The sequence below is a fragment of the Xenopus laevis genome, chromosome 2S, assembly GCF_017654675.1.
Source record: "Xenopus laevis strain J_2021 chromosome 2S, Xenopus_laevis_v10.1, whole genome shotgun sequence".
Lineage (NCBI taxonomy): Eukaryota > Metazoa > Chordata > Amphibia > Anura > Pipidae > Xenopus > Xenopus laevis.
Window position 1 is genome coordinate 62,095,461 of NC_054374.1, and position 21,048 is coordinate 62,116,508.

Consider the following 21,048-nt stretch of genomic DNA (forward strand, 5'->3'; position numbering starts at 1 on the left):
GTTCGGTATTTGGTGTCCTATAGCTTTATTTTTTTTTGTCGCCCTACAATCGCACCCTTACTGCGACCGTTGCTTAAAGATTGTGGCCCCCGCGGGGCCCTACATAGCTTAAAGGGAATCTAAACCTGCTACGGAAAGATGAATCTAGAACTGCTAGGTGAGTGGGAACAATGAATGACCGTGTCGTGGAAACGGGCATTCCATTCCAAAGATGATTGAACTACAACTCTATTCGCTACCACCGGGTCTTGTTTCAACAATAACATATGCGCTGCCGTAGGTTGTACACGTGCGGTATGAGAGTCTTAGTGTGACTGCATTGTGTTTACTCTGTCATTTGCCAAACAATGATGGATACCAAGGAGCGCTTCTGTTGTGATTCTGATAGGATCATACACACAGGTCCGGACTGAGAATTAAAATAGGCTGAATTGCTGAATTTCATGATTGTAGGTACCTGTAGAAAAAATATTTATTGATGTGTTACTAGGGTTGCCACCTTGTCCGGAAAAAAATACCTGCCTTCCTAGATATTTATCTTTTTTCCCAATTATAACATTGTGATCAACCATCATTTTTACCGACCAGGCCGGTAAAATACCGACCAGGTGGCAACCCTATGTGTTACAGTGAGTAAATCAACTGGAACAGTTCAAACACATGTTTTAATAAATAAACCTCCCGGTCTGATTTATATTGTCTGAAACATATTTTGCCAATCCAGACAAACGTGATAATACAAATGCAGTAACTAGTGGAATGTTGAGAGGAATGAATACCATCAAACTCCAAAAGTATTGTTACAGGGGAGTATATTTTTGTGCCTAAAAAAATATGGTTCCTGAAGTGGTTGGCATTGCTGTCATGCAGTGCTGGCATCTTATGTTCCATTCCAGAAACTACTACCTACAAATTGTTTCAATGTACCACATGAGCTCAGGGTACTCAGATTTTTGTCCTACACCTCAAAAAAACATAGGAATTGTATTTGATTACGGATACAGTTGATTCTAGTGTGTGTGTGTGTGTCAGTGTGATAGAGGCTTAAATTGTATGCACAACTAGTACAGGGACTGATCTTTGTGAAAATACACTTTAGAAATACAAATTATAAGCAATAGTGTAATTTTAAGCAATTTTCCAATACAATATTCTATAATGGAACATTTTCGGAAATGTTATTTTTCAATGTATCGATGTTTATAGCAACATTTGTCTTGCTATTTATATTCTCTGTACTAATGGGTATTACTCCTAATACTATGTAGCAGAAGCCAGTTGATTAAGGGACCCAAAGGAAAATTGACTTTTGCTACCATGTTTCAAGAGTCATAACTAGAGAGTAGAAAGGCATCAACAAATTTTCCTATAAACTAATTCACAGATAACAATGGGACCATTACATCTTTGGTTACTGTATATTGGAAAGTTGGCTAGAATTTCTTACATAATTAAAAAAAAAAAAAAAGGGTGTTGATCTACTTTCAAATATATTGTGAACATAACTGTTTGAGTTACTGTAGAATCACAATAATTTTAGTATAATTTGTTTAACTAGGATTTCTTCATCTACTTTTAGGACTTGTTTTAAAATCCAATGATGTTTTAGGTCACATTCATATAACATTTTTCACAAATGTTCTACCACCACTGTATAAGCTTTCTTTTCTATAAAGTTTTAAGCAAAAGCTCATAGCTCATGGTTTTTTTTTTTTTTTTTTTTTCACGAGTTATAAGCTTTCTTTCCTGTGAAGTTTTCAGGTTGTTCCTAGGTAGGCAGCAAAATTCCTGAAATGTTTTTAGTCATATAGCTCTCTATTATATGATTTTGATAATAATTCAAAGACATACAACTTTTTATAACAATCTTTGTTTTATTTCATTTCTAGAATCTTTTGGGCAGAATTACCCAGAGGTAAGTTTAAAGCTTCCTTTTTTTTGCCTTGGAACTATAGTAATGCAAAGAGGCTTAAAGGGATAGTTTGAGTTAACTTTTAGTATGTTGTACAGAGTGACAGTCTGAGACAATTTGCAATTGGTTTTAATTTTTTATTATTTGTGGTTGTTGAATTATTAAGCTTTTTATTTAGCTGCTCTTCAGTTTGTATAGTTTCAGAAATCTGGTTGCTAGGGTCCTAAGTACCCTGCCAACCATACCTTTATATGAAAAAGAGACTGGAACATAAATAGGAGAGGGCCTGAATAGAAAGAGGAGTAATAAAACATAACAAAAACAATAATCTTGTACAGAACTTTTGATTTTTAGATGGGGTCAGTTAGCCCCATTTGAAAGCTGTAATGAATTAGAAGAAAAAAACTATACAAAATAAATAATGAAGACCAACTGAAAAGATGCTAAGAATTGGCCATTCAACAACATACTAAAAGTTAACTTAAAGATGAACCACCCCTTTAATGGTAGGCATGAATTCACTTGAAATGCAAAGCTTTTTTTCTTATAGCTTGTAAATAACAGTTCATCCAAACAATATTATTAATATGTTTAAAAAACTGTATTCACATTATTGCACTGTAGTTGCTCTGTTACTTATGTCTGGAGATGTTATGCTGCACATGGAGTACCGGTATGTTCATGTTTAATGGCTGCTGCATTTACCATGAATACATAAAAGATCAAATGTTTGCTTATTTATACCAAACAATATATTTTAACAATGCATCTCTGGCTGTACCCTTGTTTAAATGTGGCAGAAATGCTGTACAAAACGTGGATAAAAAGTTCCACTAAAGATCAAAGAAAAAGTTGACCATATATTTTGTCAGAGAGTCATGGCTGTTAGGAGGTACAGCAACGATTTTACACATTTTTGGAAATAACACATAATACTTATTTTAACATATTTTATGTAGTAGTGGCAGTAACACCTTATCTGCTATATACATTTATACTTTTGAATAAAAAAGAAAAATGAATGTGTATTGTATATACAAATAATAAATAGATTACATCTATTATATTCTCTTTTGGTTGTATGCTCCTTGCAATACAGTAAGGGAAACAGACTGCTGGGCATGTGCAATGCAATGAATATTAATATGAAGATGCCTTTAATAACTATAAGGTAATTTACCTGCCTGGCCTCTCTGTTGTGCATTCATTATGTGAACAGATTGTTACTTGATCTGCTTTTACAGATTTTTATGTTGATTTTTTAACTTATCATATTATTGTGTTTTATCAATTCCTATGCTGCGGTTTCAGCAGCATTCATTTGTGATTCAATATTTATTCTAATGCAATCTTTTTGCTGCAGGAGGCAGATGGCACCTTGGACTGCATTAGCATGGCCCTTACTTGCACCTTCAACAGATGGGGCACTCTGCTTGCTGTGGGTTGCAATGATGGACGTATTGTTATCTGGGATTTCCTTACAAGAGGTATTGCTAAGATCATCAGCGCCCACATCCACCCAGTGTGCTCTCTTTGGTATGTATAACTCTGAAATAATAATGTATAACGTGTATGTTTCCATTTTGTGTTTGGTCCATTCCTGTATCCACCAATGGTATTCGATCATCCAAGAAAAATCAGTAACCTGAAAACTGAAAAGTTTTGCTGAGATGCAAAGCTCTTGTAAGGGTTTTTTGTCTTTTAAAACAAAGCTCTAGAGATGTTGTTTAATGAATGTTAATACAATTGGAAATTGATTGTCATATGTTATGTTTTGTTCTTTTGTGTATTTTCTTGCTGGCAAAACAACACTAACATCTTTTTTTAACAACTGTTTCAGCTGGAGCAGAGATGGGCACAAGCTAGTTAGTGCCTCAACAGATAACATGGTTTCCTTGTGGGATGTTTTGTCAGGAGACTGTGACCAGCGCTTCAGATTCCCTTCCCCAATCCTTAAAGTCCAGTTTCACCCCAGAGATCAGTAAGTAGATGCACGAGAGAGCATGGCATATGGGTATCCTACTACATTGCTTAAGGGTATCCAGCTTTTATCCTACCAGCAGAATTTTTCAGTTTGGTAGACTTGCTTGTTAATCTGAATTGACCCATATGTATTTATTTATCTGTTATTTATGTCATTTCACTTACCGGTACACAGCACATTACAAAAATGGTTCCCTGCCCCAGTGGAGCTAACATTTAAATTCCCAATCACATTGTCACAAACACTATGGTCAACTTTATCAAATTTTGGGTGTGTGGATGAAAACTCACACAGACACATAAGGAGGAATACAAACTTGTATAAAATGAAATCTTGTAGTTTGTTATATTGTTAAATGCATTAATAATTACAAAATACAGTAAAAAAATAAATCACAAAATGCCATCTCACATTTTGTGATGTTTAAAACTTTTTGACTGAGTTAAATGAACACTTTGAACTTGATATTAACTAAGCCAGCATACATGCATATAAATTAAAAGAAAAAAGTTTTTCCCCTAACCTTCTAGCAGATTTTAGGCATTTTATTCCATATGAGTCAAATACCTCCACTATCAAGCTTTCAAGATAATACATCATGGCAGTTGATTCTTTGAAAAAAATATATTGTATCGTGGACTTCATATCATGTTAATACAAAATCTTGTTAGATCAATTAGTTTTTTTTCCTAGCCATACTAAAAATTCTGTTAATTGATATTTCCTGTTATAGGAACAATTTAATATCTACTAATAATTATGAATGAAAATAGGTTGCTTTATCTCTCTGTACCCTGCATTCTTATATGTGCTCTGACTGCCGCTGTTACCTTTAAATAAACTCTTAATTTGGGTGCTAGAAAAAATGGAGCTAAATGCAAATTACGTTTACAGTATATGGGGTCTTTGTTTCTGTTTACATTTGGATTGTGTTACTCTATTTTACACAAAGTTTTAGTATAAACTGTTTTTTTTTTTTAATTATTGTTTTTCTCCCTACAAAACACCTATGAATTACTAAGATTACATTTTCTATTAAAATTCTGTCACTGAAATTCACTGACTACACCTTAAAGGGTCAGATGTACAGTAAGTAATTATGAATATCTTCTCTTTGAAACAGAAACAGAGTTCTAGTGTGCCCCATGAAATCTGCACCTGTCATGTTAACGCTGTCAGACTCCAGCCATGTGGTCCTTCCTGTGGATGATGATTCTGACCTCAATGTTGTAGCATCCTTTGATCGACGAGGAGATTATATATACACAGGGAATGCAAAGGGAAAGGTGAGGCATAAACATGACAACTTTAAAGTAGCTGATTAAAAGCAACAAATTGGGAAATTGTATTGACTTAAGGGCAATGTTGTTTGTGATTAGCTTTGTCAATATTGTATAAAGAATATCTGCACATAATGGTAATTACAAGCAGGGCAAAGCCCCTGAATGTTTATTTAGTACAAAAAGTAATGGCTTTGTCCATATTTATGTTCCTTCTCAGATCCTGGTTTTGAAGACAAACACTCAGGACTTGGTGGCATCTTTTAGAGTTACAACCGGCACCAGCAACACCACCGCTATAAAGTCCATAGAATTTGCACGAAAGGGGAGGTGAGAGAGAACAATGCAAATGTCTTAATTTGGTTAATAATAATTATATTATTTGTACCATTAACAGTGAAAGTTAATATATTACAGGTAAAAGCTTTTGTTATCAATTGGTTCATTTTGTGACCATGGGACATTCTGCACTGTTAACATCTTGCTGATGAGTATCACTCATTTCAAACCTTGCTTATGGTTATATTTTGTAGACATTGATGGGAAAGGTCATAGAGCTTTATTGGTTGTAATAGTTTGGGGATGTGACTGTTTCATTGTAGCAGGTGCAGTGAGCAATATCATGGATTCATAGGTTGAACTTTTCTAAAAGTAAAACATCAAAAACCACTTGTGTTTTTTGTACACTTGCATCAAAATATTTTACTTAATATTTTACTTAAGATTACATACTAAGATTGTCATTTGGCTTAACATTGTATTTGAACTCCTACGTTTTCTTCCATGCATTGAAACTATTGTCTCTTTTCTTCACACAGCTGTTTTCTGATAAACACAGCAGACCGAATAATTCGAGTTTATGATGGACGGGAGATACTGACATGTGGGCGGGATGGTGAGCCAGAACCCATGCAAAAACTCCAGGATTTGGTGAACAGGTATTCAGAAAAAATGTACTCTAGAAAGACAACTCTGTTCTACTGAACAAGGTATTACTCAGCCAAACTAAGAGATAAGCTTTTAATTCATTATTAGTGTTCTCTGAACTGAGAAAACATTTGATGCATAATGTATTGTGGACATCCAACAACAAGCATCCTTCTGTGATTCATATTCTTAATATATTCTTGTTTTATGACAGGACACCTTGGAAGAAGTGCTGCTTCTCGGGTGATGGAGAGTACATAGTGGCTGGCTCTGCGCGACAGCATGCATTATATATTTGGGAAAAGAGTATTGGCAATCTAGTGAAAATCCTACATGGAACTCGTGGGGAGTTGCTTTTAGATGTTGCTGTGAGTGGACTTAATATGTGTTTAGTTATGTTACTCAGCTTGCAGTACAGCACTCAATATAGTATGCCTACACTATATTAGTGTAAGGATTGAATTATTTATGAACCGATCTTGTGCTTCCAATGGCTTTAATTTATAACTGTATTGATCTAATGCACTGAACTAGATTCTTTTTCTGGGGTCTGAAATATGGAATCTCAGAAGTCAAAGGACAGTGTTTTAATGTAGATTTTAATTAATCAATTGCATTGACCTATTAATTAATTTGTCATTTTATCGAATATCAAAAGGCTAGGAGCATAGGAAACCTGCAGGATTCACCATTTGATCTTGGTAAATCAGGTCAGGCCTTCTTAACATGTGTAAAGATAGTGATGTAAACATTACAAAGCATCCTAAATCTCTTTAGGGGAAAGTAAAGCAGATTCATAAAGCAGCTAAAGTTCATATAGCTTCAGTTAGTCTTTTCTACTATCTTATTTCTTAGTGGCATCCAGTCCGCCCGATTATTGCTTCAATCTCCAGTGGTGTGGTCTCAATTTGGGCTCAGAATCAAGTGGTATGTTTAATTTCCTTTTTTGTCCCAAAAACCAGCTGGTGATTTGTTTTTCTCTTCCTCTGTCCATTGTGCATTACTGTACAGGTTGAATGGTAGGTGAAATTTAAAAAACAAACAAACAAAAGAAATTACTTAGACGTGGTCCAGTGAGAACAAAGTTTTTCACGCCATCACTTGAATATGTTTGATTAATAAGATAGAGACGTTTACAGGTGGCATTGGCGTGTGTCACTGGGGTTACCAGATAACTTTAAATTTTAAGGACAAATCTGATATGCAAGTTGCAGGACTGCAGTGATTGCCTTTAAATTACACTGCAATCAGTGCAGCCTTCTAGCAGGATTTTTTTTTAGTCGTGTCCCTGAATTTTTAAGTGATTTGATAACAGGAACTTATTTTTTCCCAAAGCATTCAATACTTTTGTAGCACTATATAAGTAGCCTACCTTTTTTTTCCGGACAAATTTCACTCCATAAAACCACAACAATTTCAATAAGAAAAAAAGGACACTTTCTCCTTTATATATTCCTGGTTTTATTGGGGGATACTTGTTTTAGAAAAGGGCCCATAATCTGGACCAAAACACTGAAATATAGCTGAATAACATGCTTACACTGTACAATTTTTTTGTCTGAAATAAGTGTGAGTTTCATTTTATTCATATGTATATATACAGTTGAATTTAAAAGTTGGGACGCCCCTTGCCAAATTACACATCTAGTTAATTTTGTGCTGCAGTACGTTTACTACTTTTCGTTCAGTGTGATAAAAAAACAAGGCATCTGCAAATCTTAATGCATGGTTATATTTTACTTCACAAACTAAAATATAAAGAAATAGTAATTGTGGCCTGTGTAAAAGTCTGGACACCCTTCCACTTGTCATAAACATTGTTTTTGCAAGGTCCTGACCCTAATAACCTCATTAGGTCTTAAAAACCATTTGGGGATTTCGCCTGTTGACAGCTGCAGAGATTAATAAAAATATTCCCTACGTCCTCCTCAGAAACTTACCCAGCTGTTCTCCCTTCCAGGAAAACTGGAGTGCATTTGCCCCTGACTTCAAAGAACTGGATGAGAATGTGGAGTATGAAGAGAGAGAGTCTGAATTTGACATAGAGGATGAAGACAAGAGTGAACCTGAACAGACCGGTATCAATTAAATTATGTTTGGATTTGACTTGGTTTGCTTCCTTGCCTTGTTGCAGTGGACGCCAAAATGACTTTTTGTAGGTTGTGCAAGAAAAGATGGATTTGCATATGTTGCTAACTTTCTGCTTTTCTGTGCAGGAGGTGATGCTGCAGAGGATGAAGAGGTAGATGTTACCAGTGTGGACCCAATTGCAGTATTTTGCAGCAGGTATTTCATTGCTTATATAGTTTTTGTAGAACTCTCGTTACATTGCGCACACTTCCAGAGTTAACTGGTTGTATCTAGTGTTTGGGTAATAATCTTAGTTACTAAATTGGCCGGTTTTTGGTTATGCATTATTTTCTACTCCCAATTCACTATTACTCATCTCATGATATCATATGGCCTGTTTCCTAACCTCACTGTTATAATTTTCCCTGGCTTATTGTTATTGATTTAGAGCAGGATTGCCCAAACTTTACTAATGTGACGTCTACTTTTAGTGAGAATGTCCCATTATGATCTACATCCATAAAAGCATTCTGTTCCATGGAAAATATTACTTAAATACTGATTTATGAGATAATGAATAATGTTATATTTAACAAACACCCATTTCTTATGTAACCTTATCGGAAAAAAAATATCTGAATGAAAAGCATGAAACAGGAGGGTGATTTAGACAAGCTGTTTGTTGACAGTGTCTTGGGATCTACTGATTACAAGCTAAAGGTCTACTGGTAGATCCCGATGTACCTTTTTGGCACCCCTGGTTTAGAGGTAGTGTGCCTTACAATTATTCCCCTTTAGACTCTGAGCACCCCACATCCCTTCATCGTCATTCTGTGAAAAGCATCTCTCTCAGCCTCGAGCAGTTTCCCAGACATCTCTGGAGCCACTTTCTGACTACTCTTAGAGATTTTTCCATATTACACTCTGCACATAAGCACTAATAAGTATTTCACTTGCTAATTTCTATACAGTTTGCACCCTTTTGTCTTTCTTGCTTCTAAACCACTGGGGTACAAGTAAAGTCATTCCCCACCCACAACCTTGGTTGGCTGTTCCTGTAGTTCCATAGTGAGGAAAGCATGCCACCAAACTTGGCAGCTTGGAAAATGCAAGCAAAGATTTGGGAAATGTAATGATTAAAACATATTGGGGAGAGTTGACCTCTGGTACATTGTTTTAATAGTCAGACCCAGAGAACAGTAACAAGTCAGCAGAGAGGGTTGTGTGAGGTTGTTTGACATTGTATTATGCTGCAATTAGAAGAAAAGCATATTTTTCCTACAGTGATGATGAGCTTGAAGATACCAAAGCATTACTGTACCTACCCATTGCCCCTGAGGTGGAGGACCCAGAAGAGAATCCCTATGGGCCACCTCCTGATGCTGTACAAATGTCACTGAGTGAAGATGGAGTTGGGACAGAAAAGAAAAGGCAGGCCTCCTCTGATGGTGTTCAGCCCCCTAAAAAGAAGCCTAAAACCACAACAATTGAGATCCAAGGAGTACCTAATGATGGTAAGTTTAGCAGTACCTCAGACAGCAAAGGTCCAAGGTTAAGTGCCCAATGCCCAGTGGTGCCACAGAAATGATCACATGGCTTAGATGTGTGCTGCAGAATGTAGCCACAGAATGCATCTTAAAAATGTAACCCTAATTGTGGCATCTTTATAATTTCATGTCTTCTAGCACATGCCATTGTAAGTTGGCTGACATAAGTTTACACAGATCAATGGTTTGTGGAGTCTGTTGTTACAGCCGAATTGCCAGACTGTGTAAGTGCCTTTTTAAGCCTAGCTTACAGAAGCATTTTTATAAGTTTGATATGTTAAAAATGAACTAACCCCCCAAAGGGAAAGTCCCATCCACTAGTCCCCCATTCGCCTCTCTACCTGCTTCCTCCCAGCAAAGTCCACTTTTTAAATAAGTGGCCCTGAATATTGAAGAGACCTCTCCATGTAGTGGAGTAGCACAGTGGCACTCCCGGACTCCGTCTTCAGTATCTTCAGATACGTTCGCTAAAGGGCCGCAGTTACTACTGTAAGCTGTTTTGCACATGGAGCCAGTTTGCCATTCACAACTACTGCGCATGCCTACCTTTTTTCAGGACAAATTTCACTCCAGAAAACCACAACGATTTCAATAAGAAAAAATGGACACATTCTCCTTTATATATTCCTGGTTTCATCAGGGAATACTTGTCTTAGAAAAGGGCCCAGAATCTGGACCAAAACACTGAAATATTGCTGAATAACATGCTTTCACTGTACAATTTTCTTTTGTCTGAAATGAATGTGAGTTTTATTTTATTTATATGTATATCTCTGGTTTAGGGCCCAATAATACTAAATCATGTTGCCAATTTTGCAGAAGTTCATCCATTGCTGGGCGTGAAAGGGGACAGTAAATCAAAGAAGAAACAATCGGGCCGGCCAAAAGGAGCTAAAGGTAAAGAAAGAGACTCTCCGTTTAAACCGAAAACCTCCAAAGGGGACAGGGGCATGCCATTAGAAGCAGCAATGAAAGGCAAAGCTCCAAGTGAGCTGGCCCAGGTGCTGACAGGTAAGGAGAATAAAAAAAAACCTGTCTCCCTCCCATCTGCTTCCGTGGCTTTGGCTTCACGCAGGCACCATCCCTATGCAGTTCCTCCTAAGCCTGTCACACCAGGTGGCAGCTGGACAAAAAGCACATCAACATCCATGTAAATCGACAGCTAAAGGTATATAACATGACCCTGTCCCCCATGAGAACAGTTAGTGAAGCATAACTATTATTTTTTATAGAAAGTGTAGTGTCTATGAGGATTTCATAGGTGAAATGCAGTATTCTAGAACACCAGTCACTGCCTTTGGTTTAGTGGAGTAAGACTGTTGTGTTTTAGAACTACTCTGGGTATGGCCCGGACTGTAAAACTCTGGGTTTTTTGTTTGTGAGAAAACAACTTTCCCTTTCATAATGTTATTGCATCAGAGCTCAGTTTAAGTACTTGTAAATTCCATTGGTATACTGTATATGGAAAATAACCATTTATATAAATGGGAAGTGACTATATGCATTAATAGGATAGTGGATCATAATTCAAGAATTTTTTAGGGACAGCTTCTAAATTGCATTTTTGTGATGGAATTGCAATAGAAGACTTCAACTTCATATATCTTTTCATAAGCCTGTCCCCACTCTCAATAGCAGCTATTCATTAGGTTTGTTTAACTTTATAAAACTATAGATCTATTATGTATCCTCGTAAATTGCAAAACGATACTTATATTCTTAATTCTTTTTTTTTTCTTTTGTCTTTTGTCTAAACTTTAATATGAGCTTCCCAGATTGATGTAAGGTATTATGCTCTGTGGAATATAGTCTATAGCTACACCCCAGGATATTGCACTAGAGTTATAAAGGGAAAGGTAAAAAAACAGGTTACTCCAAGGTTAAAGTAACATAAAGTCAAAAAGAAACCTTAAATGGAGGCATGCAACTTGATACTTATTTCCCCATCTCTTATCATGGCACTATTAGTTATAAATAAAAAGTCTCTTATAGCATTAATTATAAAAAGTTCTATAAATTGATGCACTTAAAAAACACATGGTACTATCCTAGAAACAAATGAATAACATTAGGGCCACCAATTCATGTTGAAATGCTAATAGTGCATTATTGATGCTGGACTGAGAAAAAGAGATTTAGCAGTGTTCATTTCCTAACACCTCCCATCTATTTCCACCTCCAGGACAGCAGTGGTAGAATAACCATTGGCATTTCAACATAAATTGGGGTGACAGCAATTTGTGTCCATAATGTTATGGATTTTCTTTTAAGAACAGTTTTTATAGTGTCGCTTTATGCCTACTTTTTAATCAATAGGATAAAAATGACTTTATTAATCCTTATACCTAATGGTTCCTTCCAGTTTAATATTATCCTTTAAGGATAGGCAACACAACTTCCAAAAAGCTTCCAGACTGCCTTTGTATTGCTTTATAATTCAGCTGGGGACCCTCTGCTTTGCTGGTGTGTGCCTCCTGCTACCTTGTCCCAAGAATTACAATCATATATGATATATCAACCTGCTTTATATTCATTTTCAGGAGGCGGTGCCGCTATCTCTGAGCTTTTGTAAAAGTCCAAGTTTTCGCTTGCCATCGGAAGTACCATCATCCCATTCTTTGCTTTTAACCTTGTACATTACATGGACAGTACATGGAACCTTGTCCTTCCTGATCCTCTTACATTTATCATGATATGGACATGTTGCCAGTCACATTAATGGTATAACTATATCATTAAGGTCCTTCTCCTTGACAGTGGTTACATCTACTGGCTATGGCTGTCAATAGTTTTTCCACGACAGATGGATAACTTGTAATGTTTTCTCACATGTAATGTTCTCTGTTTTGTGCGTCAAGAAGGAATATGGTCTTTCTATTTTTATACAGTATGTTTTGGTTTCCCTTATTTTATTTAACTTCGGTCAGTTCCCTAAAAGGCTTCTCTTTGGAATATTATTTCTTTTTATCTTAAACATCAATGGAAACTTTGAAAGTGGATTCATTCTTAAACTGAGAGACAAAAACTGTAAGGAAAGCTTGGAGTACAGATAGAAACATGCTGTGCCTTTTGTACCCTTCCAACAGCAGAGACTCTTTCTAGGTATCTCTGAGAAGGTATAAGTCTTTCACTGATAATTATTTTTAAATTCATTTTTTTCTTATTTACCTGACGCGAGATGAGTTTAATCCTGTGGATTTCAGTTCTTCTTTACTGGCAGGAGAAATAAAACTTCCTTGTTTTGTTTAATTTTGCGTTTGCGTGTTTCTTTGTAAAACACATGTTGATAATTCTGAATGTAAGAGCAGTACATAGGTTTGCCTGTGTGGGGAAAAAGCTTCATACCCATAAGGAACAAGGCCACAAATCAGTTGTATTTGTACAGGGAACAGATCTGTGGTATAATTTAGAATATCCCTTAGAATTTTCTGAAGGAAGTACATAATTTTTTTTAATATAAGTAGGTGTATTATACAAAGTAAAAGAAGATGAATCCGTAGTAGTCTATACTATGTGGGACGTCATCACATAACTCCTATGGAATCCTATGGACTGCAAATCTGACAAAACCCTAGACTGTATTCTTTACATAGCACCCTAGACTGTATTCTTTACATAGCATGAGTATCTGGGATCTCGCATTGCAGTGTTGCATTGAGCTTTGTAATTCAGAGATTTAGTTTGAGGCAATATTTGCAAATAAAGATTGAAAGAACTATATAATGGTCTGCACAGTTATGTGCTGACGCATTCACTGAAGTTAGCAAATGTTGTCAAATTCTTGCTATATTTTTTTACCTTCAAGCTTATTAAAATTATAGTTAATATTTAAATATTTTTTCTTTGACCATCCAATGACACTTATATTGTACTATAGCAAAACTGCACAAAAATAGACAATATAGACCATGCGATCCTCCAACTTGAGGATAGGATGCTCTTTTACTAAGTACTTGTCCAGAAACATTCAGACATATACTCAAACCCACCCTTTAAATTTTAAAATTACCGCTGCATATGAACATGTTAGAATAAATATCACCTGAAGAGGTTTTATTGTAGCCTCTAAACCCTCCTTTTTGCTTTCAGAGGAAAGCTTACAGAAAGCATTGTTGTTTATGTGTTAGGCTCACCTCTGCTATCTATGATTCTCTTTTGGTTTTTTTAAAGAGAAACAACCTCTGGAGGGCAGTATAGCATTTCTGAGAAAACTGGCATAATTATATCATGTTTCCAAGGTAAAAATCATTTGATCCAAAACTCATTCAACTTTGCCCTGTGGTGTTTGTTTCTTTTGCCGTTTTGAATGAGTGACCTCTGGAGAAACAAATAGGCCGTTACATTCCTGCAGCTGAATATGATCTTATAACAAAAGGTTTAAATTAAATCTTAGTTTTCTTTTTTCAGTTTATATATCTAATTTTTCCATGCAATACATCATGGAAATAATACCTACGATTCTATTAAATGTATCCATTTTTCAATATGATCTAAATGTTTTTGTTAATATGTAGTGTTTTACTATTTGCTCTAATAAGAAGGTAGTTAAATAGCACTAGTGACTTAAGCATTAGGTGTTTACACTTTCCGCATTCATGAGGATATTGCAAATCTGATCTAAACTAGACCTCTGAGGTTTGAATCAACAGCTTGAAGTTTTAGAATGGCAACATTTTTGATATTTTCAGAACTAATTTGCAGTAAACTACACATTTCTTTTTACTTAAATGTTCAGATAACGAAAGTGAGATCAAAAGTTAGACATCCTATAAAGACAAAGATGGCCTTCTTGTAACTTCCAAAGTTTTTGAAGGTTTCTCCATATGTCATCTGCCATCAGCCAAATATTTTGAGATTTTTAAGCTCTTTATATTTGGTTGTATGATTGGGGAAAGAGGTAGATACACTAAAGTTATGTAGTTAATTTGATTTGAGAGAAAAAAGTTTTTTTGTTTTTTTTAATAACTTGCCATTAAAACTTTTTCTTTCTTGTCACTTGGGAACACAGGAAACACTGCATTACCCTCCTCCATTCATGAGGGACGATACGGATATCAAAAAAAAAAAAAAAAAGCTCCTCTTCCCTCCCTGTTTTATTCTTTCTTAAACCTTTCCAACCTGTTTTTGAATAGCACAAACTGGAACAGTAGCATTTACATAAACTAACCCACTTCCCGGGAGGGAAGTCCATTCCCCACCAAGTGACTAAAGATATATGATGGTAAGATATACAAAAAATCCTTTTCTTTTACATCCTTAGGAGACACAGGAAACATTGGGACCTACAAAACTAGTCCGCACTCAAAGGCAAGGGAGGGAGGAAACATGAGAACAGAAGGCTGCTAGAGTAAACCATCTCAAGAAACCACAGCCTGGAGAATCTTATGCCATTTTGTTTCAGTAGAAGAAAAATCAAAATGATAGAATTTGGTAAGCAAATGAATAGAAAATCATGTGGAACCCTTTAACAGCTGATCTGCAAAAGCATCATTCCTTCATGCCCAGGAAGCACTGAGAGCACTGGTAGAATGAACCCTGACCTCTCTTAAGGGATGCTTAGAAAGAGCCATGTATGCTTTTAAGTATATACTTTTAAGACCGTCTTGAGAGAGATGGTTTAATATAATGACTCTTTAAGTCATCGGTGCCCTAACATCCAGGGAATGCCACTGCTTTACCACATTTGGCATAAAGGAACTGAAGGCAACTGCACTTTGCATAAGAAGAATTACCTTCAATTCCAGTACATGTATAGACAGCCTGGACTCTCAGACCAACTGCCCTGGGTGAACCTTTGGGCAAAGAGAATCACCTATATGACCAAATCCCCAATACTTTCAAGCAGAGTTTACCTACAGCAACCTTCAATGAAAAAGTTTCTAGGTCATACTTTTGATTACTGTCTGTCTCTCTAATGACAAAATCACCTGAGAAATGGACCAACCTGACGGGAAAAGAAGACTTCTTTCAACGCAAGCGCTCCAGTGATGCTACAGAGATCTCCATATGTTTTTGCGTCTTCTGAAATGAGTCTGCCTTCACCAATATGTTGCCTAAATATAGGATAATTGGTAACCCCTGAATATGTAATACTGCTGTTATTGACAGCATAATTTTATTTAATGTGAATTAAAGGTACCTGTAGAGTCCTGGCTAAATATTAATGGGCAGGTATCCGTTCTTGATGTCTAGGGATGCCAGAAACTCCCCATCGCCCATCAAAGATCTGAGCTGAAGGGACTAAAAACACCACCCCTTAAAGGATGAGGCTCCATACTATCTCAAAAAATGTTTTCCTTTTTTGTTTCTTTTGGAGGATCCCTGGAAAGAGGCAATTTGGTGAAATAGGTTGGTTTTGCTTCTAATAAGGATTAATTATATCTTAGTTTGGATCAGGTACAAGGTACTGTTTTGGATTATTTGGATAAAATGGAGTCTATGGGAGATGGCCTTTCCATAATTCAGAGATTTCTGGATATTTGGTTTTTGGATAACAAATCCTAGGGAATCCTGGGAAAAGTCTACCCAATTTAAGCCTGCAGACTGAATGTCATTTGGACTTAGTAAGCAAACTCTTCCCCCAGTGGCATGAGAAATATGTTTTGTCTAGTTCCTTTACAAAGAGACATTTATCCATGAACTCATAGATTTCTTAGAGCAAAGATTTGCTAATGTAATATGAATGGCCATCTCTGTCTTTTCTTCTGCAATATCTACTCCTCTTTAACTTCCTACTTTCCTCTTTCTTTATATTGTTTGTTTAAAATTCAATAAAGCAAAAAAAAAGAAAAAAAATTCCTTCTGGTTCTTTAACATAAGGATTTAAAAGATCACTGCTGCAGGAACTTGCTGTGCTCTGTAAGGAGTCAAGTAAAGAATCTACCTACTGGAGGAACACTTCATTTGTCTACTAAGCCTTTTGTTTATGCTGGCATTTGAATGGACCTTTGGACCTGGACTGGGATGGTTCCTCAGTTTTTAAAGATTCCTTAATAGTCCTGATCAGTCCCCCACCATTGTGGGATATGTCTCTAACAGGCCTTGTAACCCATTTAGAGGCTAAGTATACCTTGCATTCAGAAAGACCTGATAACTGTTCCTCCTTTGAGGAGTCTTCTGGCAAAAGGGATACCATAGACTTCATCTTGTCTGCTGATCTCTTATATTTAGTGCTGCATGCCATGCAAATGGACTCCCCTTAGTCTTTAGACAATATAGTGTTGCAGCTGGCACAAGTAAAATATTTTATAGAGGCTGGGACCCTCACTTTATCTCCCTTGGGAAACATGCTCTTCTTCATCAACTGCCCCCCCACTCACTTGCATGTACCATGCTTCCCCCAGAATGGGAGGAGAAGCAGAACACTGCAATCAGTAAATCAGTGCTGGTTAAGCGAGAAGAGGTAGAATGAATCATCAATAGCATCTACTTGGATGTGGGAGCTACTACTATGCACACTAAGGATTCTACCAAGTGGTGTGATCTCCAAAGGCCCGAAATGTACTAGATGGGTAAGCAGGAGCAGGGAGCAGTTGATTGTGAGGAGAGGTCCTATAGTCCTCTGTAGACGTTTTCAGTGTAATGAGTTAACTCCTTGAGACCAGGATAGTACCTGACTTTCACTCCTGGTGTCAGTGTTAGCCGCTAATTGAAGAGTCCTTATATGGAGCCTCCCTAGAGGTAAAGTATCTACCTCCTGATGGAGGACATAGATTAGGGAGGGTTAAGTACAAAGCATATAATACGAGGAAGTAAGAGGATCTTAATTTAGTGAGTTTTGTGTCCCCCAAAGACACCAGAAAAATTACAATAGTCAATTCAGCCATTCTGAATGAACCCCAGTTCATATATACATATACAGACCTTTGAATAACACATATATATATATATATTTATATATATATATATATATATATATATATATATATATATATATAAAGTTGCGTTTAGAATAATAGCAGTCGACATCACATCTTTTTTTAAATGTGTTTTTAGTTCCAGCACATGTTTACAGCAAAAACATTCCACTATAACACAGGAATACACTGTACTGGAGAGTTTTCTTATTTTACCCCTTGGGAACACAGGGGAGAAAGAAGACTGAAAGAGCGCAGAAGAAGGGAAAGTATAAGAGCAGAGGGATAGTCTAGAAGGGGGAGATAGTGGTGGTTATGAGAACTTGAAAGCCTTAAAAGCACTTCTTTTCTTACCCACCTCAACACCAACACTTCTATTGAACCAAAAAGGTTTTGCTTTGAAATGACGTTCCTTGCATACAAAGGGGAATATATTGACTTCCCATTTTAAAGACTTCCCTTTTTTGTTCTGTGTTTAACCCTGTGAAAAGCATTTCCCACTTAATATGTTGCATGGATTCCCTTATACTAACAACATTTTGACGTCTAAAGTTTAGTGTTTTAGTTACTTTATTAGTACTTTATAGAGTTGCCTCTGCAACAGAATCTCAAAGGAGACCATGTTATGATCACTATTCCCCAGGGCCGGAACTAAAGGTAGGCAGAGTAGGCACGTGCCTAGTGCGCAAAGCTGGGGGGACGCCAGGCACGTACCTGCTCTGTCGCCTACCCCTTGTCCGGTCCCCTCTCTCCCCATCTTCTAGCGCTTCTGCGCATGCACGCACACCGTTTGGCTCTTATGCGCATGCGTGCACGGATGCGCACCTGTGCCAATTTGCGCATGCACACGCTCAGCCGGCACCACGACCAGGCTGCCTAGGATCCAAAAGAGAGTTATTCCTAGAAGGTTCTTGAACGAGCTGGAATAAAAAGTTGTCATTCAGCATATTTACAAACCTGCTAGCTCTTTCTTTCTTGGCAACCCCATTACCCCAGTCAATGTCTGTATAATTGAAGTCGCTCGTAGTAATAACTTGACCTAGTTGTAAAGCTGCTTCTATTTGTAGAAGTAGTTAGGTTTCACACTTGTCACTTAAACAAGGTGGTTTATAGCATACATCAATGATAATTTTCTTTGTAACCTTTTTGCCCAGTTGAAATCTCTGCCCAGAGGCATACCACATCCTCACCAGTGCCATCAATGGTTATTAATGGCTTTAATTCAGGCATTACATACAAACACACACCTCCATCCTTTTTGATCCCTCTGTCCCTCCTAAAAAGGGTGTAACCATTTAAATTCACAGTCCAGTCACATGTTGCATCCCACCAGGTCTCAGTGATACCAATTATATCATAATTTTTACAGCGTGCAATTAATTCTAGGTCTCCCATTTTACCTGACAAACTTCGTGCATTTGCCAGCATACGCTCAAAAAGTAAGGATTGCACACTCAGTCTTAAAGATACAAAAATAATTTTATTAAACACTTACATAATAGCAGGTCCCCCTACGCATTTTGACCACATGCGTGGTCTTCATCAGGGGACAAATATTATACAAATACAAAAAGTATAAAAAGGCAGAACGATTGTAAGCAGTTGGCAGTTTAAATACCTTTAGAAACTAGCATCTGCCCCACAACCGCATGTATTTCGGCGTGTGACGTAATTTCCGCCTGGTGTAGGCCAATGACAAGAAGTGTGCGAATCGTTCTGCCTTTTTATACTTTTTGTATTTGTATAATATTTGGCCCCTGATGAAGACCACACGTGGTCGAAATGCGCAGGGCGACCTGCTATTATGTAAGTGTTTAATAAAATTATTTTTGTATCTTTAAGACTGAGTGTGCAATCCTTACTTTTTGAGCTCGTATATGTTAGAAGGCTTCTTTGGGCGGCCCCCTTAGGTATTAGCACCTTAGCATTTCTTTTTGGGTGTGCGCTTTCTAAACTGTATTTTGTTTATTTGCCAGCATACAGCTGAGGTTACTACTTTTCCTTTTGAAATTTGCATTACTTAACAGAGAATTATATCTTGAGTTAGTATAAGCCTGTTTTCCTTGTAGCAGAGGGACCTCTTAAAATGGTAAACTGTATGCCCGCCTCACTCCTCCCCCATGACCCATTACTAATCCCACTGCCCCGTTGCAATCATTAATTGAGGCTTGTTTGAATAATAATAGCTTGCTCCAAACAATAGCAGTATGGAGTTCAATTAGTGATCATTCATTTGGTCATTCATTCTGTGAAAAAACAGGTGTCAATTATGGCCCTTATTTAAGGAAGGAAGGCAGCAAATGTTGTGCATGCTGATAGTAGTGCATTTCTCTCTGTAAAATGGGTCATTCCAGACATTGCTCAGAAGAACAATGATTAAAGAGTTTATTGGTGAAGGGAACCCATATAAAGAAATGCAGAAAATGATAGACTGATCAGCTAAAATTATCTGAAATGCTTTAAAATGGCAACCAAAACCTGAAAGATGTGGAAGAAAACTGGGAACTACTAAAAACCCCAACAAAGATATTACTCCCTCTGCATAAATGCCTTTGTAGATTTTGAATTGTGTTTAGGGTCATTGTTTTGTTGGAATATCCAACCCCTGCGTAACTTCAACTTTGTGACTGATGCTTGAACATTATCCTAAAGAATTTGTTGATATTGGGTTGAATTCATCTGACCCTCGACTTTAGCAAGGGCCCCAGACCCTGAACTAGCCATACAGCCCACAGCATGATGGAACCTCCACCAAATTTGACAGTAGGTAGCAGGTGTTTTTCTTGGAATGCGGTGTTCTTCTTCCGCCTTGCAAAGTGCTTTGTGTTATGACCAAATAACTCAAATTTTGTCTCATCAGTCCAAAGCACTTTGTTCCAAAAAGATTGTGGCTTGTCTAAATGAGCTTTTGCATACAACAAGCTTTTGTGGCGTGAGTTCAGAAAGGGCTTCTTTCTCATCAACCTGCCATACAGATGTTCTTTGTGCAAATTGCACTGAATTGTAGAACGATGTACAGGTACACCATCTGCAGCAAGATGTTCTTGCAGGTCTTTGGAGGTGATCTTTGGGTTGTCTGTAACCATTATCACAATCCTCTGCATTTGCCACTCCTGTATTTTTCTTGGCCTGCCAGACCTGGGTTTACAGCAACTGTCTGTGGCCTTCCATTTTCTGATTACATTCCTTACGGTTGAAGCTGACAGTTTAAACCTCCGAGAGAGAGATTTTTGTAGCCTTCCCCTAAACCATGATACTGAACAATCTTTGTTTTCAGATCTTTTGAGAGTTGTTTTGAGGATCCCATTCTGTCACTCTTCAGAGGAGAGTCAAACAGAAACACAACTTGCAATTGGCCACCTTAAATACCTTTTCTCATGATTGGACACACCGGCCTATGAAGTTCAAGGCTTAACAAACTAATCCAACCAATTTGGTGTTGCCAATAATCAGTATTGAGCAGTTACATGCA

General features: G+C 37.1%; 1 protein-coding gene across 5 annotated transcripts; it reads left to right on the top strand.

The window, feature by feature from the left end:
- Nucleotides 1-3: 3 nt before the first annotated feature.
- Nucleotides 4-16,108, top strand: rbbp5.S (retinoblastoma binding protein 5 S homeolog). Of its 5 annotated transcripts, none has more exon segments than NM_001093206.1 (14): nt 4-157; nt 1,890-1,915; nt 3,276-3,448; nt 3,753-3,893; nt 5,020-5,182; nt 5,397-5,506; nt 5,995-6,114; nt 6,318-6,471; nt 6,959-7,030; nt 8,064-8,181; nt 8,320-8,389; nt 9,458-9,687; nt 10,540-10,617; nt 12,261-12,969. In NM_001093206.1, coding segments are annotated over 14 exon segments (1,506 nt in total). In that variant the 5' UTR covers nt 4-138; the 3' UTR covers nt 12,293-12,969.
- Nucleotides 16,109-21,048: the final 4,940 nt, after the last annotated feature.

Bases quoted from the DNA above. Each gene is read 5' to 3' on its own strand.
- rbbp5.S (XM_041583166.1), top strand. The intron at 6,472-6,958 runs GTGAGTGGACTT...CTTATTTCTTAG, and splicing joins AGTTGCTTTTAGATGTTGCT to TGGCATCCAGTCCGCCCGAT. The intron at 10,732-12,260 runs GTAAGGAGAATA...ATTCATTTTCAG, and splicing joins GCTGGCCCAGGTGCTGACAG to GAGGCGGTGCCGCTATCTCT.